Below are 20,685 nucleotides of genomic sequence, written 5' to 3'. Positions count from 1 at the left end.
TTTCAACCTTTCTCTTAAAAAAAATATTTAAATACTTAAATAAGAGGAATGAAATAATGCATTCAACATTTAAAGGGATTCGTTTCTATTTCACCATTTGGCAACATCGGTTATAGCTAATAAAGAACAATGAATCTGTTACCTGTATGAGACAAACAAAGATGACATATTTCAGAGGCTATTTACTTATGTTCCGAGACATTCTGTGACATATGACATTTTGTGCACCTAACCTATCTTCCTCTATATAAATAAGTAACAAAACAACTGTTGTTTATGTGGCTTGTGGAGGTGGTATTGAACTATAATTTATATTTTGCCTTAATTGTTGATTTATAAAAATAATTTTTCTTTTTTAAAGTAGAATATCTAGGTACGTATAAATTATTTCAACTTGATGTAGGTGTTGCCAATATTTGAATTAGAAACAAACCCCTTTAAAAATTAAAACCCAACATTTGAAACATCAATTTGAATACTTTTCGAAGTGAATTTGAAAAACTCATGAATTAAACTCAACTTTATTTTGTTGTTATTAAAAGAGAAAGAGTGTATAGTACTGGTGAAAACAATACGAAATTGAAACATGTGATCATTATAATTAAAAAGAGAATTTTTTTGGAGAGATTAGTTTATTGGGAAAAGAACTTTTTGGCTTACTAAATAAAAAAATGTGGAAACAAAAAAAAAAGAAAAAAAAACTGTAATAAAAACTATTTGAAAAGATATGTAGAACGTACACAGAAGTTTCTTTCAAATACATACTGGAACAAAATAATCTTCTCGAAACAACTACTTCAATATGCACATTGAATTACACAAAAATTAATTTTGCCAATTCAGTTTGTACTACAAACACTTATTAATGAATTGAAACAGAAATTAAACGAAACACGATGTATTAAAGAGCGCCGAAATAAAATTTCACTTACATAGAACGCTATCATTCTCAATGGTGTACTCCGAAGTTTTGAACCTCATCAGAACCGTTTTGGATACAAAACACTAATATTTTGCATAACTTAACGACTTTATGTCACCGGAAGAGACAAATCTGCTTATGTCAAGCTATACACATTCAAATGGTTAGTTTTTTTCTTCCTTTCTTTGGAAGTTCACCACATTTTTTGTTCAATGATGGAGAAGTAAAAAGTCAAAAATCTTGTTTTTTCACATGAAACGTGTGCCTATTTTTTTATGAGAATTATTTATTATAGGCCCCCGGATAAGTTTTCAATCTCCACCTATGAACTTTATATAAATCGCCACAAATATTTCCGATTTTACAATACAAAATTATTACAAATTATCCAAAAGTTATATCCTAACGGCAAATCATTGTCAATTATATATGATGTCTGTTAAAAAAAAGTTAATTTTCCTTTTTTTTTTCAAAAAATCTTTATTTGTTCACCAATTTCTATTTTGTCCCCCTCAGAAATAATACACTAAGCAGCAATTCGGTTTTTAATCTCCTCAATAGTCGCAAAACGCTGTCCTTTCATGGATCTCTTAAATCTTGGGAATGGGAAAAAGTCGCAGGGGGGCAAATCTGGTGAATACGGTGGCTGAGCAATTACGCCACGGAAATCGAAGAAAACAGTGAGCAAAATCTTGACATTGGATCGAACTTGGCGTGCTTTTTTGATCTTGACTCTCCTGGGCTCTTCCATTAGGATGATTGAACTTTGGTTTCGGTGTTATAACCACATACCCATGATTCGTCACCAGTCATGACCCCTTCAAGCAAGTCTGGATCGCCTTTGACGCCATTCAACAATTCCTGAGCGACGTTCATGAGACAGTCATTCAAAAATTCAGCAATTTTGGAACGATCTTTGCTGCCACACGCTTCATGCCCAACATTTTCGAAAAAAATGCATGGTAAGAGCAAACCGATATGCCAACATCCTCAGTTACTTCTCTAGTGGTGATTCGATGATTCTTCAGAACAATTTTCCTCACTTTCTCAACATTTTGTTGGGCTGTTGTTGTGCTGGGACGTCCAGGTCGAGCATCGTCATTTACATCTTCTCGACCTTCTGTAAATAGCTTGTACCACTTGTAAACATTTTTCTGACTCAGAGTATAATACCGTAAGCAACTGTCAACATTTCAAGTGTCTTGGTACACCTAATTCCATTTGTTACACAAAATTTGGTACGCGTTAAACAGCTAAAACTGAACATGTTCGAGACGAGTGTACCAACATAGAAAAATATAAAAAAAAAAATTTTAACGTTCACCTCATTTTTTGAACAGTCCACGTATACCAGTAGATAAACCCACACAATTATCAGTACAATTTCGATCAATAAATTAAGTCACCGATTACTTATCTGACGGATTCTCAGTCAGAAAATGCATGAAATGGAGAGTTTGGAAAATGAAATGAAGATGATTTTTTCTTTGACCGTAGCCAAAATGGCCCATAATCACATCTTCGATCCAATCACAATTGATCAGATTCATAACCTCTTCTAGCCAATCCCAGATGAGCAAATAATAACTAGTTTTCTTTCAATTTTCAATCGCAAGTAATCCCCGAGACTGCCTTATAAAGTACTGTTCCCGAGTAGAGAGGACTGGATCCTTCAGGAGAAGGAAATATTTAGAGCAGACAGTTGTTGGTTCACAGATGGATCAAAAACACCTTCTGGTTCTGGTGCAGATGTTTTTAGTCGCAGCCCCAGAACAGAGATATCACCCGCTAAGAAACCTATGCGACTGTATTTCAAGCGGAAATTTACGCCATTGAATTGTGTGCGAAAAGATTGGATAAATCCAACCACATACACAAGTCAAAAATATTCTTGGATAGTCAAGCGGCGTTGGAAGCTCTTGGCTTCTACCGAGCAACGTATAAATTGGTACAAATTGCCAAAAACGTCTCTCCTAGATAGGAAGACTTAACAGATAGTCTCTGGTCTGGATTCCTGACCATACTGGCCTGGAAGGCAATGAAGCTGCTGACTCCCTTGCAAAGGAGAGTGCTGCAAGCATCTTCATCGGACCAAAACCTGTAATTGGCATCGCTTTAGGCCTTGCCAAACAAACATTGAACACCTGGATGGCAAGAAGATTCATGGACTTCTGGCAGAATCTTCCAGGATTGGCTTACTTCAAGGAGTTTATTCACCCTTCGGAGCTTGATACCAAGCAGTTGTTGGACTACAGTAGGGATGAACTACGATGTCTAAACAGGCATTCTTACAGGTACTGTCATTTGAATCATCATATGCAGAGACTCGGGCTGTCGGAAGACAGTGTGTGTCGCCTCTGTTTTGAAAATGATGAAACAGTATAACACTTACTTTGTGCCTGCCCCGCTGGGGACCGAATCAAGTTTTTAGAGTTCGGCAGAACCGTACTCTTACCATCTGACCTGAAAGATCACTCGCTATACAAACTAATCGGCTTCGATAAGAAGTTGGGTTCATTTGGTCGAGTATGAATAGGTGTGAGCCACGATAAACCCTTGCGGGTTGCAGTGGAGGGTCTAATAAATCCACTCACTTTGGACCTAATCTAACCTAAGCCCCGAGATTTTCCTACTTCAAACTTAATTATTGAACCGACAGTCCGTTTTGAAACATGTTTCCAACAAAAAAGTATAAAAACATGGACTCGGACAGTGAAAACGTATGTACTGCACTATACAAATATATAGTGGCATTTGTAATGTATAAAAAAATTCAATATTTCGAAATTTCGTCACTTAATAACAAAATGAAATTGATTAAAAACTCGAATAGCCTATGACACACCAATTTGTGAGCAGCTTTTTGGAATAGTGGTTTAGAACTCTGGGCTAATGTGTCAGTGGACCTGAGTTAAATCTCATGTCCGAACTCACTTGAAATTGAATAAAATTACAAAAATGGAAATTATGCTTACTTTAGGTTACTTCTCATGAAATTTAATGGTATGACTCCGATTCGGGATACAGCTCACAAATGAATCTTATGAGTCATAGAAAAAGTAAAGTATTCTATTCATGAAAAATGATCATGAATCGCTTGACGAATTAACTAACTTTATTATCACCAGAAATAGCAAAATTGTAATTATTGCAAGACAACAAAATATTCCAACAAATTTTCAATTTCCCTTTGTAATTCATTTGTGAAAACTATTTTGAATTGATGAATATAGTCACTTGTTAACATGAGAATATTTTGAAATAAAGCAATACTCGTATCAAATAGTGTGTTGTCATTAAACAACAAGAAATGCCTTCAAGTATTTTTTGTTTATGAAGCATGCAAATGTTTTCATTATTGTTACTTAGATGCTTGCAACATTTGTATGTATATATAAATAAATATAAATAGATTTTAACGATTTGTCCAGAAATTATACGAACTAAAAAATAATTACTCAGGTTATAAATATACAAAAACTGAATAACAACACCTCAAAACTTTGAAAAATGGATCAAAAAGGGTTAAAAAACTGGTTATATTCAAGAATTTTGTAGTTTTTTGGAAATTGATTCAAATCAGAAAATGCCTGGGCTGAAAAGAAAAACAGATAAATTTTCACTTAATATAATGGACGTAATATAGCAGCGAATGATTGTTTCTGTTGAGAACTTCTCAAATATCGAAATAAACACCGAGACAAATTATGAGAAATATATATTTTTACAACCCAATTGCCGAAAATGTAATTTTTTTTGAATAGTACAAATCTGCTACCTTTAATAGAAAAATTGCATCAACTACGAGACATCAAAAGAATATGTTTGAAAAATAATTTACCCATTCTGATAAGTAATTTTCACGGGTATCAATCCGTTGGCACTTTTGATATTGTTCACGTTGTCTTTCATAGTCTTGGTAGAGTTACTCATAGCGACAACAGATTGAGAAACAAACTAAAAAACGTATCAAAACATCGCGTGTGTCATACGGAGGTAGGAATCTTCGACATAAAATCGCACCGACCTATCGGATGACATAAACGAATTAATGGAAAAAATTGTATCGAGGCGAAACCAGATAAGATTACCGTCGACTGGCAACTGTTTCACCTGTCTCTATTACAAAGGTAGTTTATGCTACAATTGTTTTACGGCGTTGCCGTGGTTTCCGAAGGAAATTATTGCATTAATCAGTGGCGTACCTAAATAGGGTCTACATTAACGAAATATTTCTGAAGGAAAATAATGGAGGTGAAGTGATGGTTGAAGTTTTTTGAAAAGTTTTGAAAAGACAATTTTCACATTAATTTTTTTCAACTTAAAGGGTATTTGAATCTATTACACTATAAAAAAATTAATGAAACGAAAGCAATATTATAAACAACTTGTCGAACTTGTAAATTTTCGAATAGAACTGGCCGATAATTGATGAAAATCCATATTAGAACTAATTAATACCGTTTATTGTGCGATTTTCACCATAAAGGGTTTTATGCTTGAGGAAGCTATTGTATAGCGAAACACGTGTCGCGAGTTTTGTAAATTTTTGCCTACTATTTATAAATAAGACGATAATAAAAAACTAATCAGATAAGTGAAAATGTATAAGCATGCCACTACAAAATGTACTCTTAAACAAAAAGTTATACCATACAGTGGCTTTTTGATAACAACTTCTTTTCGGTCAGTTCTTCAACGCACTTGCACAGATTGAATACTGATCTTTACTTTTTATTTTTTTAACTAAAGATTTTTTAGTAAATCAGAGTTTTATATCGACCTTTCTGGGGATTCTCAGCTTCCACAATCTGAAAGAAATTAAAATTGCAATCGATAACTTTTTAGGGTGGGAGATTAAAATACCAATAATTGTTCGAGAAATCTTCAACAATCTTGACAAAAATTTATAGCTTTTTGAAATGCCCTTTATCAACTATAATTCAACGTTCGAAACTATCAACTGTAGAAACAACAGAAATAATTAGCTTATGGATAATATAAAAAAATGTTATTAGGAAAACTCCGAGATTCTAAAATTTGTTTATCTGGCATGAAAAATTTTATAATGAGGTTGATACGTATTTCCAAATGTTGAAAATAACTTTTTCCTAAAAATAAACCAAACTGGTTGGTGAAAAGCGAGTCCAGTGTTATCTTTCAGCTTGGACTATGATTGGCCACTTCCAAAATTCTTTCTCAAAAAAATTCATTTGATTTGAAAAATGTCTTTCTTTGGTTCTCTATTTTTTTATGCAAGAAGAAACCAAGTAATGTTTTCAACTTACAAATGGAAAAAAACGGTGCATTATGAACTCTTTATTTTTCCTATAGCAAACAATTACACTGTCAAACTGTGTATAACATATATTAAAAAGGGAAAGTGTAACAGAACTCTGCATATCAATCAATGAGTGATTATTGTATGAAATAAAACATTTTTTAAATTTGAAGGTCAAATTACTGAATTTGTCATTTGGTAGCGGGTTAATTAGCTTGAGTAGTTTCGAGGTTAGTTCTGTCATTCAATCAAGTGCCGTGCGAAAGTTGGTCCTCAGCTCGCACAAGTTTCGACTTTTAAGAGTTCTTGTTTGTTAGTGGGCCACATCTGATTAACGGAAAAACACATTCTAAACACTTTTTCCAAACTAATACCTCAAAGTATAAATTTTGAATAAATATTTCATACTCCTCTTGAACAATAATACGGGAACTACCTCCGTCCCGTTTCACGAATCCATGAAAAAATTTGAATAGTTTGAATGAAGATTTAGTCAAATAACTTCATTTCACCTGAAGAAAATAATCAAAAATAATTTTGGAAAAGACAGGAAATAAAATACCAATATACTACCAATATGGTTTTCAAATTCATCACTCTTTGTCACATGCGTTTAAAATTCTAACAGATAACACGAGCACAAAAAAATTGAACTATTTCTCAATTAAACTGCTCAACAATCAATGCCTTCATTCTCAGAATACTTCTAACTAAATGAACGAAAAAAATTAAGGTAGGCACTGTCATCTCTATAACCTGTATCTAGAACACTTCAACAACTCTTGCACCCTGATGACACCATCTCAACAGCTCGCTCGTTAATTTATATTTTCTTCAGATTCAATGATGAGTGAATACTAAAAATATAAATCCCTGTTTGGAAAACAGCGCCCTGTCTGTGAAGCACCACTCTCAGATCGCATTAAGGATTTTCGTGACATGCTTGTACATCTTAAAAAAAATCCACTACCACCCAGCTCTCTCCAGACATAATATTCGTGTATCAGGCCATGATTGATTGAAGTTCATGTATACTTCTTCAAAAATTGATTTCAAGTTGAAAAAATTTAAAAAAGAATTTGCAGTTAGGTTTCTCCATGAAAAAAATAAATTTGTCGAATCTAGATTTATTAACTCATTACAAATAACTAAACTCAATTATGTTTTGAATGAGTTCTTATTGATAAATATATGAAAAATGAGAAATTGAACTTTCTATGCTTTTTACCACATTTATTTGTAACTAAAGTTACTGCAGTTTCGTCCTACATGGACATTTGCAAACTTATAGGTACATTAAACTAAAAATGATCGATACCATTAGCCCTTATATAACACCACCGTAGGTAATAACAGAGGTACTTAACTTAATTGAGTACCTGAATTTTGTTTACCTGTGACAATGATTGAAATGATTTCAATTGAAATATTGAAAGTTTAACTGCACACAGAGACCAAATAATTAATTCCATCCTACCATACCAATCATCAATAATATTATTTAGTGAAACACTTACCACTGTTGACATTGAGGACAGTGAAAGAATGCTAACGGGATATAAAACAATTAGATGTGATTCATCTTCCCGACATATAGGAGGGGTTCTTATATATGAAAAATCTCATTTACAATACTCCATTTACAAGAACTATACTTTAGAAAAAAATTATTGATGTCTAATTATAAAAGTAAAATACAATAATAATGTAAAAGTGTTAATTGGTGCCTTTTACCATACACCTAATGCAAGTCACACAATATTTATTGATCATTTAAAAATATATGCGAAGATCTTCCTCAATCAAAATCAAAATTTATATTAGCTGGAGATTTTAATATTAACTTTGAAAGTAATGAAGTTCAATTGACACGCATCAAAAATCTATTGAATATGTTTGGAATAAATCAAAGTATTGAAGAATGTACTAGAATTACTTATACTAATGCAAGCTTAATTGATTATGTCAACTGTAACTTTGAACTTCAAACAGTAGTTCAGAATATACCCAAAATAACTGATCATTCCTTAGTCTCCGTTAACCTATTAAATAGAATATCCAACTCACCAAAAACCCTAAAGAGTTATCGTAATTTGGGAAACGAAAACATGAATAAAATTTGTTTCGAATTAATTGACCATAATTATTTACTATTGTGTTGACATTCAACGATTTCATAAGGACTTTATTAATAAGACTGTAAATACTGTCAACACAATTGCTCCAGTCAAGAGGTATTCTTCTCACCAAAATAGTCTTCCATGGTTTGACAAGGACCTAAAAGACATAATTAAGCAAAGAGATGAAGCATACCAAGTTTTTAAACACAACTGGGAAAGATATAAAAGTCTAAGAAACTATGTAGTTAATTTACTGAAAGCTAAAAAGCAAAAATCATATTACAATAAAATTGATTCAAGCTCTAAGAACCAACAACTTATGTGGAAAACCATTAAATCGCTAATTAATATTAAGTCTAATACAGTTGACACAAACAATATTGAATTTGAAGAAGAAGGACAAGTAAAAATCCTTAGAGATGAAGCTGAAATAGCAGAAACTTTCAACAAATATTTTGAATCCAGCTTAGAAGAAATTGTTAAATCAATTAAGATTACTACTTCACGGAAAGGTGAAATTACGGCGGTCTCTAGTTTCGAAAGTTTTAATCAACTTGAATTGAAAGATCTTACAGGAATTGTTATTAGATTGGAAAATGAATCTGGAACAGAAATCTTAGATATCAAGTTTATTAAAGCTACGTTTGGAGTCATTGGTCATGTTTTGTTACATTTTATAAATATCTCTCTACAATATGGGCAATTTCCTGAGCAACTGAAAACTAGCATAATAGTACCTGTTCCCAAAGTCAAAAATACTAATAAAGCGGGAGAATTCCGTCCAGTAAACACCTTACCAGGAATGGAGAAACTACTGGAAATGGCTGTATACGATCAGCTCCTAAGTTATGTTGAGTCGAAAGAGCAAACTGTAAAATCCTTTCCCTACTGTTAATGAAATTATATATAAGTCTACCCAAACAAATATTATTATATTAAAATGTTTTTTATTGAATTATTGTCCAACTCAACATTGGTATCCAAAAAAAGTACTTTTTCCAATCACCAGATATGCAATACTCAATACCAAGTTGGTATCTTCAGGAGATAAAAAAAAACTAGAGTCTAGAAGAATATTGTACTTCTGATTATTCAGAATTGTGATTGTTATTCGAGAAAATATAAATTTATTACACCGTCTTGATTGAAATTCAGTGAAATGTGTTACGTATTTGGGATAATATCTAGGTAAACAGTTTTGCTGTGAAAAAAATCACCTTTCCTAAGCAAAAATGCATTCATAAGGGATATATTAAGAGAATATTCCATAAGATAACATTCCAGCCAAGTGGTTGCTTGTAACTATGAATCTAAAAATTCATAGACAGTACCTCTATTACAATCTAGACGATTGTGTGCTAGCTAAACGAAATTTCAGAGGTAGGTTTCAAAATGAAACAGCATTTCAACACATATACACAACCAAAAAAATGATACAACCGTAAGGATCAAACACTAATGAAATCTCACAAATCAATCAAAAGAACCAAAAAATACAAGAATTCACATCTTTAAAAATGTTAACAAAGTCACAATACTCAGAGTAACTCTATTATTAATGAGATTTTAAACTTGGAGTGTATTACGTGATTCATTTATTCATTATACATTGAATAGTTTGGCTGTGAATGACATACCCAGGTAGATTTATTCAGTGATTTAAATTAGAGCCCATGGACAAAGCAACTGTGTCTTGGAAATCCGCATGTTGATGTTGGATCAGCTACTATGAGCTTTAATAGCCGCAATGAAAATACAAAACGGGTCACTGAAAGAATGACCCAAACATGTCTACTCACTTTGTCTAGCTGCAAATATTTGAACTGATACCTTTTGTGGCACTTGCAATCTTTGGACATTGAATGAGGAATCCTTCACTTGTTCTTGCACTTGCATTAGACTAATATTCAGCTTGAATTACAGAGATTATGCGACCTCTTCCATTATTCAATTAAATTGGTTTAAATTGCAAAACAGAAGAGAATTGAATTTCGGTTGTTTCATTCATAAACTGATACAAAAACAACAACCCACTTATTTGGTGAAAAAACTTATTCCTAGACATCAGATACATCCAAGAAACCATGAATTTATTAATAATTTTGACATTCCCAATCATAACAACACTATCTATGAATGATCCTTCATATATCATGCTGCAACAATATATTTCATTCAGTGAATTTTTGAAAAATTTATCACTATATTAGCAACTGGTGAAATAACGCTTCAATTAAAAATGAGTACCATAGTCCCAGTACTTTAAATGTTGAATGCATTATTTAATTCCTCTTTTTAAAGTATTTAAATATTTTTTTTAAGAAAAAGGTTGAAATGATAAGTTCAAAATGGGTTGTTTTAGAGCTCTTTTATGATAACTACTTGAATTTTGTCAGGAGGAACATTCCCCATTACCAGACCAGAGAAATTTCAAACTTTCATGTTAATAGAACCGATTACAAAAAAAAACATGAATTCTTTATTTCACAAAAAATTGACTCAATATAATAAACCACCCATTCATATAAAGACTAATACAACACTGAGTTCATTCAAATGCAATCTTCTGGGGTACATGAATGAAAAATAGCCTTCATCATGTATTGTATATATATTATTGTTTCACAAACTATTGTATTAAGTAACATCTATCTGTTTTAAAATCTGTTTTTCCGTTTACCAACTGTCGTACCCCTACAAACGACAACCCTCAGAAGTCGAAAATTGTGCGAGCTAAGGATTAACGAAGTCTTAACTTTTACCGTGTGATTCCCAACACGGGTTGGACGATATCAAGTGAAAATCGATTGTTCAGACTGGGGCTTGAACCACCGACTAACACGGCAGTCAATTCGAGTAAGTGAACAAAACACCCACGTCGAACCGCCTGGCTACCGACCGACCCAAAAAAGATGATGTTCATTCATTTAACCGAATAATTATATGTAATAGTCATTATTAGAATTTTTGTATATTAGAATTTCTATTTCAAATAAATATTATTATTATCAATTTATCCCATGCCATTTTTTGTAATGTTTTATATTTCAATTGTGGTTGCTAGAGTACGCAGCGTAAAATAAAAATCATTTATTATTATTATTACATGCGTATCTGTCCAACCTGACTGAACTGGTTTCATCCTCTGGCATTATAAAATCGCTCAAATGAAGTTTCACAAAAAATACAGATTGTTTCAAATGAGACGAACATCAGACATTAGGTTCGTTCCAACCAGCGTCAGACATGGCGTCAGACAGCGTCAGACATGGAATGTCTGAAATACAAACTGAGTAGAGAAAAGTATCTTCTGTATAATTCAGTGTTCATATAGAAGTATTTGTTTTGAAAGAATTTTTTTTTCTTTCGTGTAATTCAATGTTTATATGAAAGTCGCTGTTCCAGGAGGACATTCTTTCAGTTTGTGTCTGAAAGTTACTTCTTTGCATGATCTACACATCCATGTATAGAGTTACTTATTTTCAAATTGATTACTTCCTTCCTTTCTTTGGAAGATTCCCTCATCCCCTTTTTTTGTATTAAGATGGAGTAGTAGAAAGCCAAAAACTTTCTTTCCCAAATTATTTTTAAAGGTTATGTTGAAATTCCATGCCAAACTTCAGTTGAACTATCAGCTGTTCCAATCAGAAATTTCAAATTAATCAGAAACCAATATTTACCAGACATGCGCGTTGTCAACGATTTACAAACAGTTGGAAATCTGTTTGTGACTCAAGGTTGGAACGAACCTATTATCACCTCATTTCTCTTTTATACATATATCGATAGCTCTAGGAGCACTAACATCGCCATCACTCTATTTATTCAGTAACGTTTAATGTGAAGTTGTACACATCCAATAGTGATCATATTTCAAGTGAACTAAGAAATGAATTCACTGGTGAACATGTATTAGACTTCGTAAAATAAACTTATTCGCTTCATCTGTTTGACTTTCCTTCAAAAATATTTGGTATGGAAGAAGAAACATAGAAAGAGTGACTTGTATAATTCAATATACATGAAAGTTGAAAGTATATCAAATATTTGAAAAAACTTTTTATTATCATCATCTGGTTCAAAAAGAATGTCTCAAGTTGAAATTCTTAGCAACAGCTGGCTTTTGATAAAAAAAACAAACCAATTCATAATTTGCTTTGAAAAATAGAAATCCCAAAACCACTAACCTTCTTTTCTGTTTTTCTTGGCCCGAGCTCCTTCCAAGAAGACTGTTCCAATCCCTCAATCCTCGGCAAGCATTTTCGCTTTCACTTTTCTGGATCAATGTATCACTTATTGATGGATACCCACTACTCTGACTGAAAGACACAAAAAAGCAATAATCATCTGAGTTTCCAGAAAATGTATGTGCAACTCACCCGTCACAATCATCCAAGCCGCTACTTTGACTCAAGTAAAAGTCCATCATGAGATCGTCACTGGCTATGCTCTCGCAGGGGGACAACGTGTCCAGCGACCCCGTCCTGTTCTGCAAGAACTTTCCCCTCCTGGAGCTCAAGGGGCTCCCTTCGAAACCTGCTGGAACTTTCCGTTTTGGTTTCGGAGTCGATTCCATAATGGTTTCAGAGTTGTTCTCCTGAGTCATCGATAAAGTGTCTTCGAAAATGAGAGCCGGTTGGTCGGCAATCTCGTCGTCTATCAAAAAATCTTCTTTACCTACATTAAACTCTAATTTTATCAAGAAAGGATAGAAGACTGGCAATTCCTTACCGTCTGAAAGGGATAATGAATTTGATGCATTCGTTGGAGTGCCAGGAGAAGGAGGCGTCAATTTCTCATTGATATCTTTGGAGTTGGACGAACTGCGGTTTAACTTCCGCTTAATTTCTTCAGATTCTGAATAGCTTATACTGTCAGCAGGAGATAATAAAGTTTCGTCATCAAGCAAGGATGCTGCAAAAAATATGGGTCTGTAATATGGATTCCGCTTCATGTTACTTTGAGTAACTTTTTCAAATATGACATCAACAAATTCGTCATTGTCAATAGTGACACGCAATTATTAATGAAGAAACTGACACTCTAGTTTTCAATTGTCACTTTTGAATACAGAAAATGTATGCAGTTTGAAGAAGTACTACTCACATATAGTAAGGAAACAATTCACCTTGCACAATAATTGCCAATCATAAAAAAAAAAAAACAATCAACAATAAATCGTTACACAAAAAACGATTTATACTTTTTAACTGAAATCAACATTCAACGCCATTAACCTCTCGAAGTCGAAATTCTATTGTTTATGTCCCCCCAGTGTCGAATTCTAACCATTTTACTGGTGCAATGCATTTTTGGAACATTTGAATCTAGCCAATCAAATTCATAACTGAAAATCCTCATTTTTTTTTATCATGAGACACCTAATGTCAGACTACAACTCATAGAACGACATAACACGGAACCAAATATTTGTAAAAAGATTTCTGATAGAGAAAAACGCGGGAAAACCTATTGTTGACCTTGACTATTATTAAGTTTAACCTTTAGTTCGTAATTTCAGTTGTTGATATTTATTAATAATAACCCTCATTAAATGTGCCAAAATTGGCGCAATGAAAATATAGAAATACAAGTACATAGAATAGGAATACATACAAAGTCAGGAATACAGATATATAATCAATTGAACTTGTCATTAATATCGTTATTATAAAACTCCAGTAATCAATACTAGTCTATTGAAAGTAAAAATAATTGAGGATGATTTTTTAAAATACTTGTGTTTTTATGCCTCAGGAACAGAAGTAATTATAAATTATTATTCAGCAACGAATCATTTCTTAATGAAAGTCAACTTTGTTTTGTCAGGTTTCAATAAACTTTTGTGAAGTGTATTATGCCGATGGGTTTCTCCGTATTCACTAAATATACTGAAATTATTTTTGACATATATAATACAGCCTCTAGTATACTTGTTTAGTTCTACAGGAGTTGGTAGACTTGAGACGGATTGTGTGTTCACAGACACATAGAACTGAAATTCTGTCAGACAAAATACCTGTACCAACTCATTTTGGAAATATCAATGTGACAGAAATTCCACCAGTTTCAGTACATGTTTGGAGGGAAATTTGAAATATATTCTGGTACAAAACCATGTGGCCTGTATTCATTCAAATAAAAATAAGAAAATTGATTTGACTTTATTATCCAACCTCAAGTGGAATTTGTAATAACAGTTATGTTAATGTTAAATGTAATTCTAAGAAGAAAATGTACGACAATTTTGAAAAATGTGTTTCGTAGGGCTGTTACAAAGATGCTTTATTTTCTGTCAAGCTTTCGTTAAATTTATTACCTTCGACAGTTTCTTTATTATTCTTTCGTTAGTAAGTGTTCCATATTTATATTTTTATAAAAAAAGGATATAATTTGGAGCACATTCAATTTTTCTGGTTACTCTTTACTCTGTTCATTTGTCATTATTGTCACCCGTCATTTGTATATGATAGATACGATTTATTCGCTATTTGAAAGTAATTTTCATTGTATACATTTTATTGTCGGTATAAATGCTGCACATGTATTTTTTTAGAGTTGTCTTGTCTGTGTATTTGTAATTATTGTCACTTGCCATTTGCAGCTGATATTTAAATTATACATTTCTGTCTTTTACTTGCTGTTTTCATTGTATATACATTAATTAATGCAATGCATAATGGAAACAAACTATTCTCGAATCTTATTGCCGAGTTATTTTCTGAATTTTAACACATTTTCACTTTCCTAATACAAAAACCACAATATTCATATCAGGACAAAAACTACCTTGATTACTAGCAGCTGCTACGGCGGCAAACTTAGGATCCTCAATGGTCAACATAACGTTTTTCACCTCCTTAGAGACACTAGAAGTGAACGATTTCGACAAGGATCCGCTCATCAAGCTTTGAATTGCAGACCCAATCACAACCGTAGATATCGGGACGGAACTTTCGTGGTTCTTGTCTTTACTTTCATCACTAGAACTCAAAGAAAAACTGACGTCGTCTGCCATCGCTTCACCTCCATGAGCCTGAAAATTCAACAGAATAAGTTTGTATTGGATACAAATCATTTCGGATTTAATAAGTTGAAATATGTAAAGAATTCGATAAATATTGGAAATATTGAAGAGCAAATTGGGATACTAAAAAGGACTTTTGACATACTTAACCCTATATTTAAATTGAAAAGGCAAAATTTACAGGAAAACTAATCACTGCTAAAAATATTGTCTTTTCAATTTGAATGAAATTCCTATGGCCGTATGAATATTGCATTAATTTTTTTTTTTCGTAAGTTTTCACATTTTTTCATTTAATGATAAATCTAATATTGAATTTTTGTAATTTCTACAGAAATCTATTATCCATGTCTTCGCTCAAAATGACTGCTATGTCCTAAAGTCTCACTTGAAACAACTCACCCACTCTTGTTCATCCGAACTAGGAGGACTCGAATCACACTTAAGCTGATTACTTCTAGATTTGAGAAATGTCGGATGCGACAACGGTTTCACGAAGGTTTTCTCATTCCTGCACGTATCTCTATAAGTCTTTTCTTCCTCTCCGTAATCATCGCTGAAACCCTCGGAAGAAGTTTTTGATACTTTTCGCACTCGCTGATCCCTATCCAACAATCTCTGATACTCTAAAGTGCGTTCTCGAACCAAGCCAGTAGACGGATACGAACTGAAAATTAATAGGTGAGCAAAAATGAACATGTACATTTGATATAAAGAAAATGAACTTTTCAATAGAGATATATATATTCATTCAATATTTAAAAATTCTTCTAGAAAATTTTATAACTTACTTGTTTCTATTGTCTCCCGAGGAATGAAATGCGCTAGGCAACTGAGGCAAAGGTGGCGCTGAAATGCTATCACAAGAATCGTTTGAGTCATCCAAATCTTTGACGTCGAACATATTTTTTGCAGTTACCACTACTTCTAAATTTCTAGGTTTGACTTGACCGATTTGTCTTCTTGCCCCAAAAGTTGGGGATGCGTCGAACTGGTTCAGTCCTCTAATTACATCTGATTCACCCAAACAACCTGAAATTCATAGTCAAATATGTTTTTACCAATGAGATGAAAAATAAACTCCATAGCAGAGACAATACCGGAAAGAAATAAAAGAAAAACTATTTGAATATAATCTGTTCAATATTTCCACAAAAATCGGAATTGAATATCAACACATGTAATACATTCTGTGAGAATTAATTTTAGTTGTCGATAATATTCAAGATGAATATATAGGGTCTTTCATTAAGGGCTTCCTATCTTTGAATTTAAATAAAACAAAGTGAGTGTGAGATATCGAAATTTTTTATTCGTTTGAAAGACCTATTGATACCATTATGTGTGGAATATAACACGGTTCAAATGTCCGCCACGGCTCCTCTGGGTGGAGCGCATCTGCAATGTTCAATTTTCCATGGCTGTGGCGCACAAATCAGGCTGAATTTCACCAAAGGCATAAATTTGTTTGTTCACGTTGTTTGTTCACGTATCCATTCATCCAGAAATGGGCCTGATCGCTGAAGATGATTTTTTGATGAAAATTAAGGTCAGTTGCCAACTGCTCCAGAACCCATTCAGCGAACACGTCGTTGTCTATGGCCGTTCACCTCAAGTCCCTGGGTCAGTTGAATTTTGTACGGGTGCAGGCCCAAGTCACGTGGTCTGCGAACCGTCGAGTTCTTGTGAGCGACGCGAAATCCACTGCCTAGGATTCTTCTGCACACTCTCACAGACACCGGCGATGTTTTCGGCAGATCTTGCGTCTCGTCGATGTACGGGTGTCGGTCGACCGTTTACTGAACCAGTGGACTCAAATTAATCCACCACATTGCAAATAGTCCTCTTGGTAGGACAATTATGGCGAGCGTAAAATGGGCGAACCGCGCGGTACGTTGTCCGAACGGAACACATATTTTGATAAAACAATTTTATTATTGGCACGTGTTGTTGAATGCTATATCCGTCAAAACAGACTGAATAAATGACAATCAATTTGACAGAAATAGCTTCAACAAGATGGCCGTTTCCAATTGTCAAAGTTTGGAAGTCCCTGTTGTAGTCTTAACAATTTTTCTGAATAGAATAATTATCTGAGTCACAATAAAACAATAACAAGAAAAATGAATATAAACTTTGGGTATTAGGGCCACACCTCAAAATAGATCACATCAACGATAATTAAAATTATAACAAATTATGAAGAAAGATATTAAATTCAATTTGGACTGACACTTGCAGAAAAACATTCTACTACTTTTTACCGGCTTTATAAATTAAAAGAAAATTTTTTTACATACTACTCAAATGACTTCCGACTCCGGAGTCTTCAGTGAAAGAGCCATCTTTGGAAGAGGTTTCTTCTACATACTGCTGATTCATCCCTGCCACCCGCCTGTTGTTATTGGCGAGAGTTTTGGCGGTTTTCGTTTCAATTACTCTGATTGGTTCAGGTCTGGGTAGTTGGGTGGACTGAAGTGTGAATCTGGATATCTAAAATTGAAGAAATCAGTGCAATGCAAGTAAAAAGATATTAAATATGAAATTTATACAATTGAAAAGATTTTGATAACTACAATGTCATATACAAGTGACAGTCTGAAGAAAAATGAATCTGAAATATAATTTGAACCACTGAAATATAATAAACATTGTTTGATATCATGGAAATGACTGATTGAAATTAAAGAAAAAATTTTTTTGAACATATGAACATCAATATCCTTCATATTTCATTCATAATGTAGTTTCGTTAATATTTTTCAACAATTCAAATGAAATTATGAATGGTGTCTTGATGAAGAATTCAAGAAAAAAAATCAGTAAAAGATATTTCAGAGAAATGCCAATAAAAGTCTTAAAAATACTCCTTGAGAAAGCTATTGTATAGCGAAACAAGTGTTGCGGTTTTGTTAACCATTTATAGTGAAAATCAAAAGAAATATCATTAGTGTTTTTGATTCAAAATACAATACAAAAGAAGAGGATGACATATTACATATTCAAACGAATATTGAAAATGCCTATATAGGACGAAACTGCAGTAATGTTAGTTACAAATACAAGTGGTATAAAAACAGAAAGTTTCATTTTTCAATTTTCATGATGATCTCCTACTACGTAGTAACGGTTATATCCATCAATTTATAGAAACTACGAAATTTCGCAAAAACGACTCTTGTCAAGTCTCACCTCACGTATGATATTGTATTCTGGATTTTTTACAATAAACAACAGAAGAACTTAGTTTTTTATACTACAGAAGAGGGCAACACAGAGGTTATGTAAAGTCAAACATAATGATCATTGTAAACTTTTGTTACAGAGTTACTTTCTCTGCAGCCCATGAATTTTATTCTGATAATGTTGAGTCAACTTATCAATTTGGATTTAGTATAATGTTGAAATTAATAAGTACCTAGCTAAGTAACCAGTTTTCAAATTTCAATGCCTTTGTTCAATTTTTTTTAAATTTTAAAACTTATTTGTTATATTATAACTTTCATTGTGTTTACATTCATTTATGCTTGTGTATATACAGGATAAAGCAAGATGACCGTCGGTTAGCCGTAGTTTGGGAAATAATAGGGTGTATATCCTGAAAATGGTCAAATATGTTTTTTTTAATATGCTTCATCGACTGGAAATAATGGCGTTTTTCAACACTTCTGGTTATACACGAAGCTGGTACCAACTTCCTTGAAAAAATTTTAATGTGAATTTATGCAAAATTTACTCAAAAATAACTGAGTAATCAGCTTTGATTTCCCCATAAAATTCAAAAGTTTCATGAAATACATAAATAACCAACTATTGATTCATCAAAAAACTTCATTCCATCGTCTTGTAGGAATAACATTTTCAAGAATAATTATTTGTATCTTGTGAACGGTTGATTTTTGATAAAGGGGAAATGTTTCATGGAAATGAATCCAAATCAGCTTGCAATTTAAAAAGTATTCCAAAAAACAGGGTGTTCCATTTGAAAAAACTGAGTTTTGGACTATTTTTATATCTTCAGAATTAGTCATCGATTCCGAACACCTTGTATAACATTTGGGGAATGTTACTCTTTTAAGATGATGGAATGAAGTATTTTGATGAATCATTAAGCGCCTATTTATGTATTCTATCAAACTTTCGAATTTTATGGGGGAATCAATCGAGAGCCGTATACCTATTTTTTTGAGTAAATAAATGAATATCTTGAGAACGGTTCATTTTTGGTATAGGGTGTATTACATAAACTAACATTATAATCATGCCAGGCATTCAAAAATGTGAAAATACACAGGGTGTTACATTTGCATTGAGGAAGTTGGTACCAACTTCCGGTATAACCTAAATTTATTCCTTATTCTAATATTTTTCAATATTTGTCAATAAGATATATTCTTAGACAATAAAATTTATTTCTCCATCAGCAATATATGCAAACAATTTTTTCTGTTAGTAGTCAGAATGTCACCTGTTGTGGTGGTGGGTCAGCTTTCAACATCATTTTACTCCTGGGGTTGTTGTTATCCGTCGGTACAACAGGCCTACTGATGGCTATCGGTTTCCTTAGGGCATTATTGTTTCTATTTTGATTTACCACATCTGCTTGGCAATTGAGGTCCGCAACTTTGTTCTGCCTGCTGCTTTGAGTTTGTCTGAAATGAAATGAACACCAATATGAGAATTTAATTGCGTTGAGAACTATTAAAATGAAGTGCAAATGCTTGAAATTAATATGTATTTCGAGTACATCCACTTTTATAATGAAAACTGTTCTATAAAAAACTGTAATGTTTAGTTCGTTAGAGTATGGGGAAACGCCGCAATTAGATAACATGTTACCTTCAGTTTTAAAAATAACCAACCAACTAAATACATCGACCGCCTCTGGCAGTGAAGTATGGACTTTTGAGTATTCAATATTATTTACAAAATACGCCAAATAAATAGGTACTGACTATATTATTTTTTATAATGCCGTATAAAACGTTTTTTGGTAACAAATTTGAAGTAAGCATTATCAGCGTTTATTAAAAAAATTGAAGTTAAATTCACTTCATAAAAAGCACCTTGCCGATTCAAGGATCTTCAGAAATTGAAAATAATGAAATTGGTGAAACTGATTCATCCAAATATTTAAAATCTTGATGTTGAAACACTATTGGATTCACATATCAACTATCTGACAAAAAAGGTAATATTAAAATATTTGAAGAAAATCGTAAGTATCGTTAATATACTATTCACTATTCGGAATATTAAGGCGGGAGATGAGAATGTTGATAAAAATTATTTGTTAAATTAATATATTATTCATATCAATTGTAATAAAATTTTC

General features: G+C 32.8%; 1 protein-coding gene across 7 annotated transcripts in view; it reads right to left on the bottom strand.

The window, feature by feature from the left end:
* LOC111505218 (uncharacterized) overlaps positions 1–20,685 on the bottom strand; it is a 110,621-nt gene that overhangs the window by 28,484 nt on the left and 61,452 nt on the right. For all 7 annotated transcript variants that reach the window (XM_074177961.1, XM_074177963.1, XM_074177965.1 and 4 more), the window contains 8 exons: positions 19,819–20,002; positions 17,651–17,843; positions 16,142–16,382; positions 15,753–16,017; positions 15,113–15,359; positions 13,055–13,237; positions 12,703–13,000; positions 12,511–12,642 (listed from right to left, as the gene is read on the bottom strand). In XM_074177961.1, the coding sequence (XP_074034062.1) occupies positions 12,511–12,642; positions 12,703–13,000; positions 13,055–13,237; positions 15,113–15,359; positions 15,753–16,017; positions 16,142–16,382; positions 17,651–17,843; positions 19,819–20,002 (1,743 nt within the window). The remainder of the gene's footprint in view (positions 1–12,510; positions 12,643–12,702; positions 13,001–13,054; positions 13,238–15,112; positions 15,360–15,752; positions 16,018–16,141; positions 16,383–17,650; positions 17,844–19,818; positions 20,003–20,685) is intronic.

The sequence above is a fragment of the Leptinotarsa decemlineata genome, unplaced genomic scaffold (assembly GCF_025532065.1).
Source record: "Leptinotarsa decemlineata unplaced genomic scaffold, Ldec_3_MD MMD2_tig00003335_RagTag_RagTag, whole genome shotgun sequence".
In the NCBI taxonomy this organism is placed as follows: domain Eukaryota; kingdom Metazoa; phylum Arthropoda; class Insecta; order Coleoptera; family Chrysomelidae; genus Leptinotarsa; species Leptinotarsa decemlineata.
This window is presented reverse-complemented; position numbering and strand designations above follow the sequence as displayed.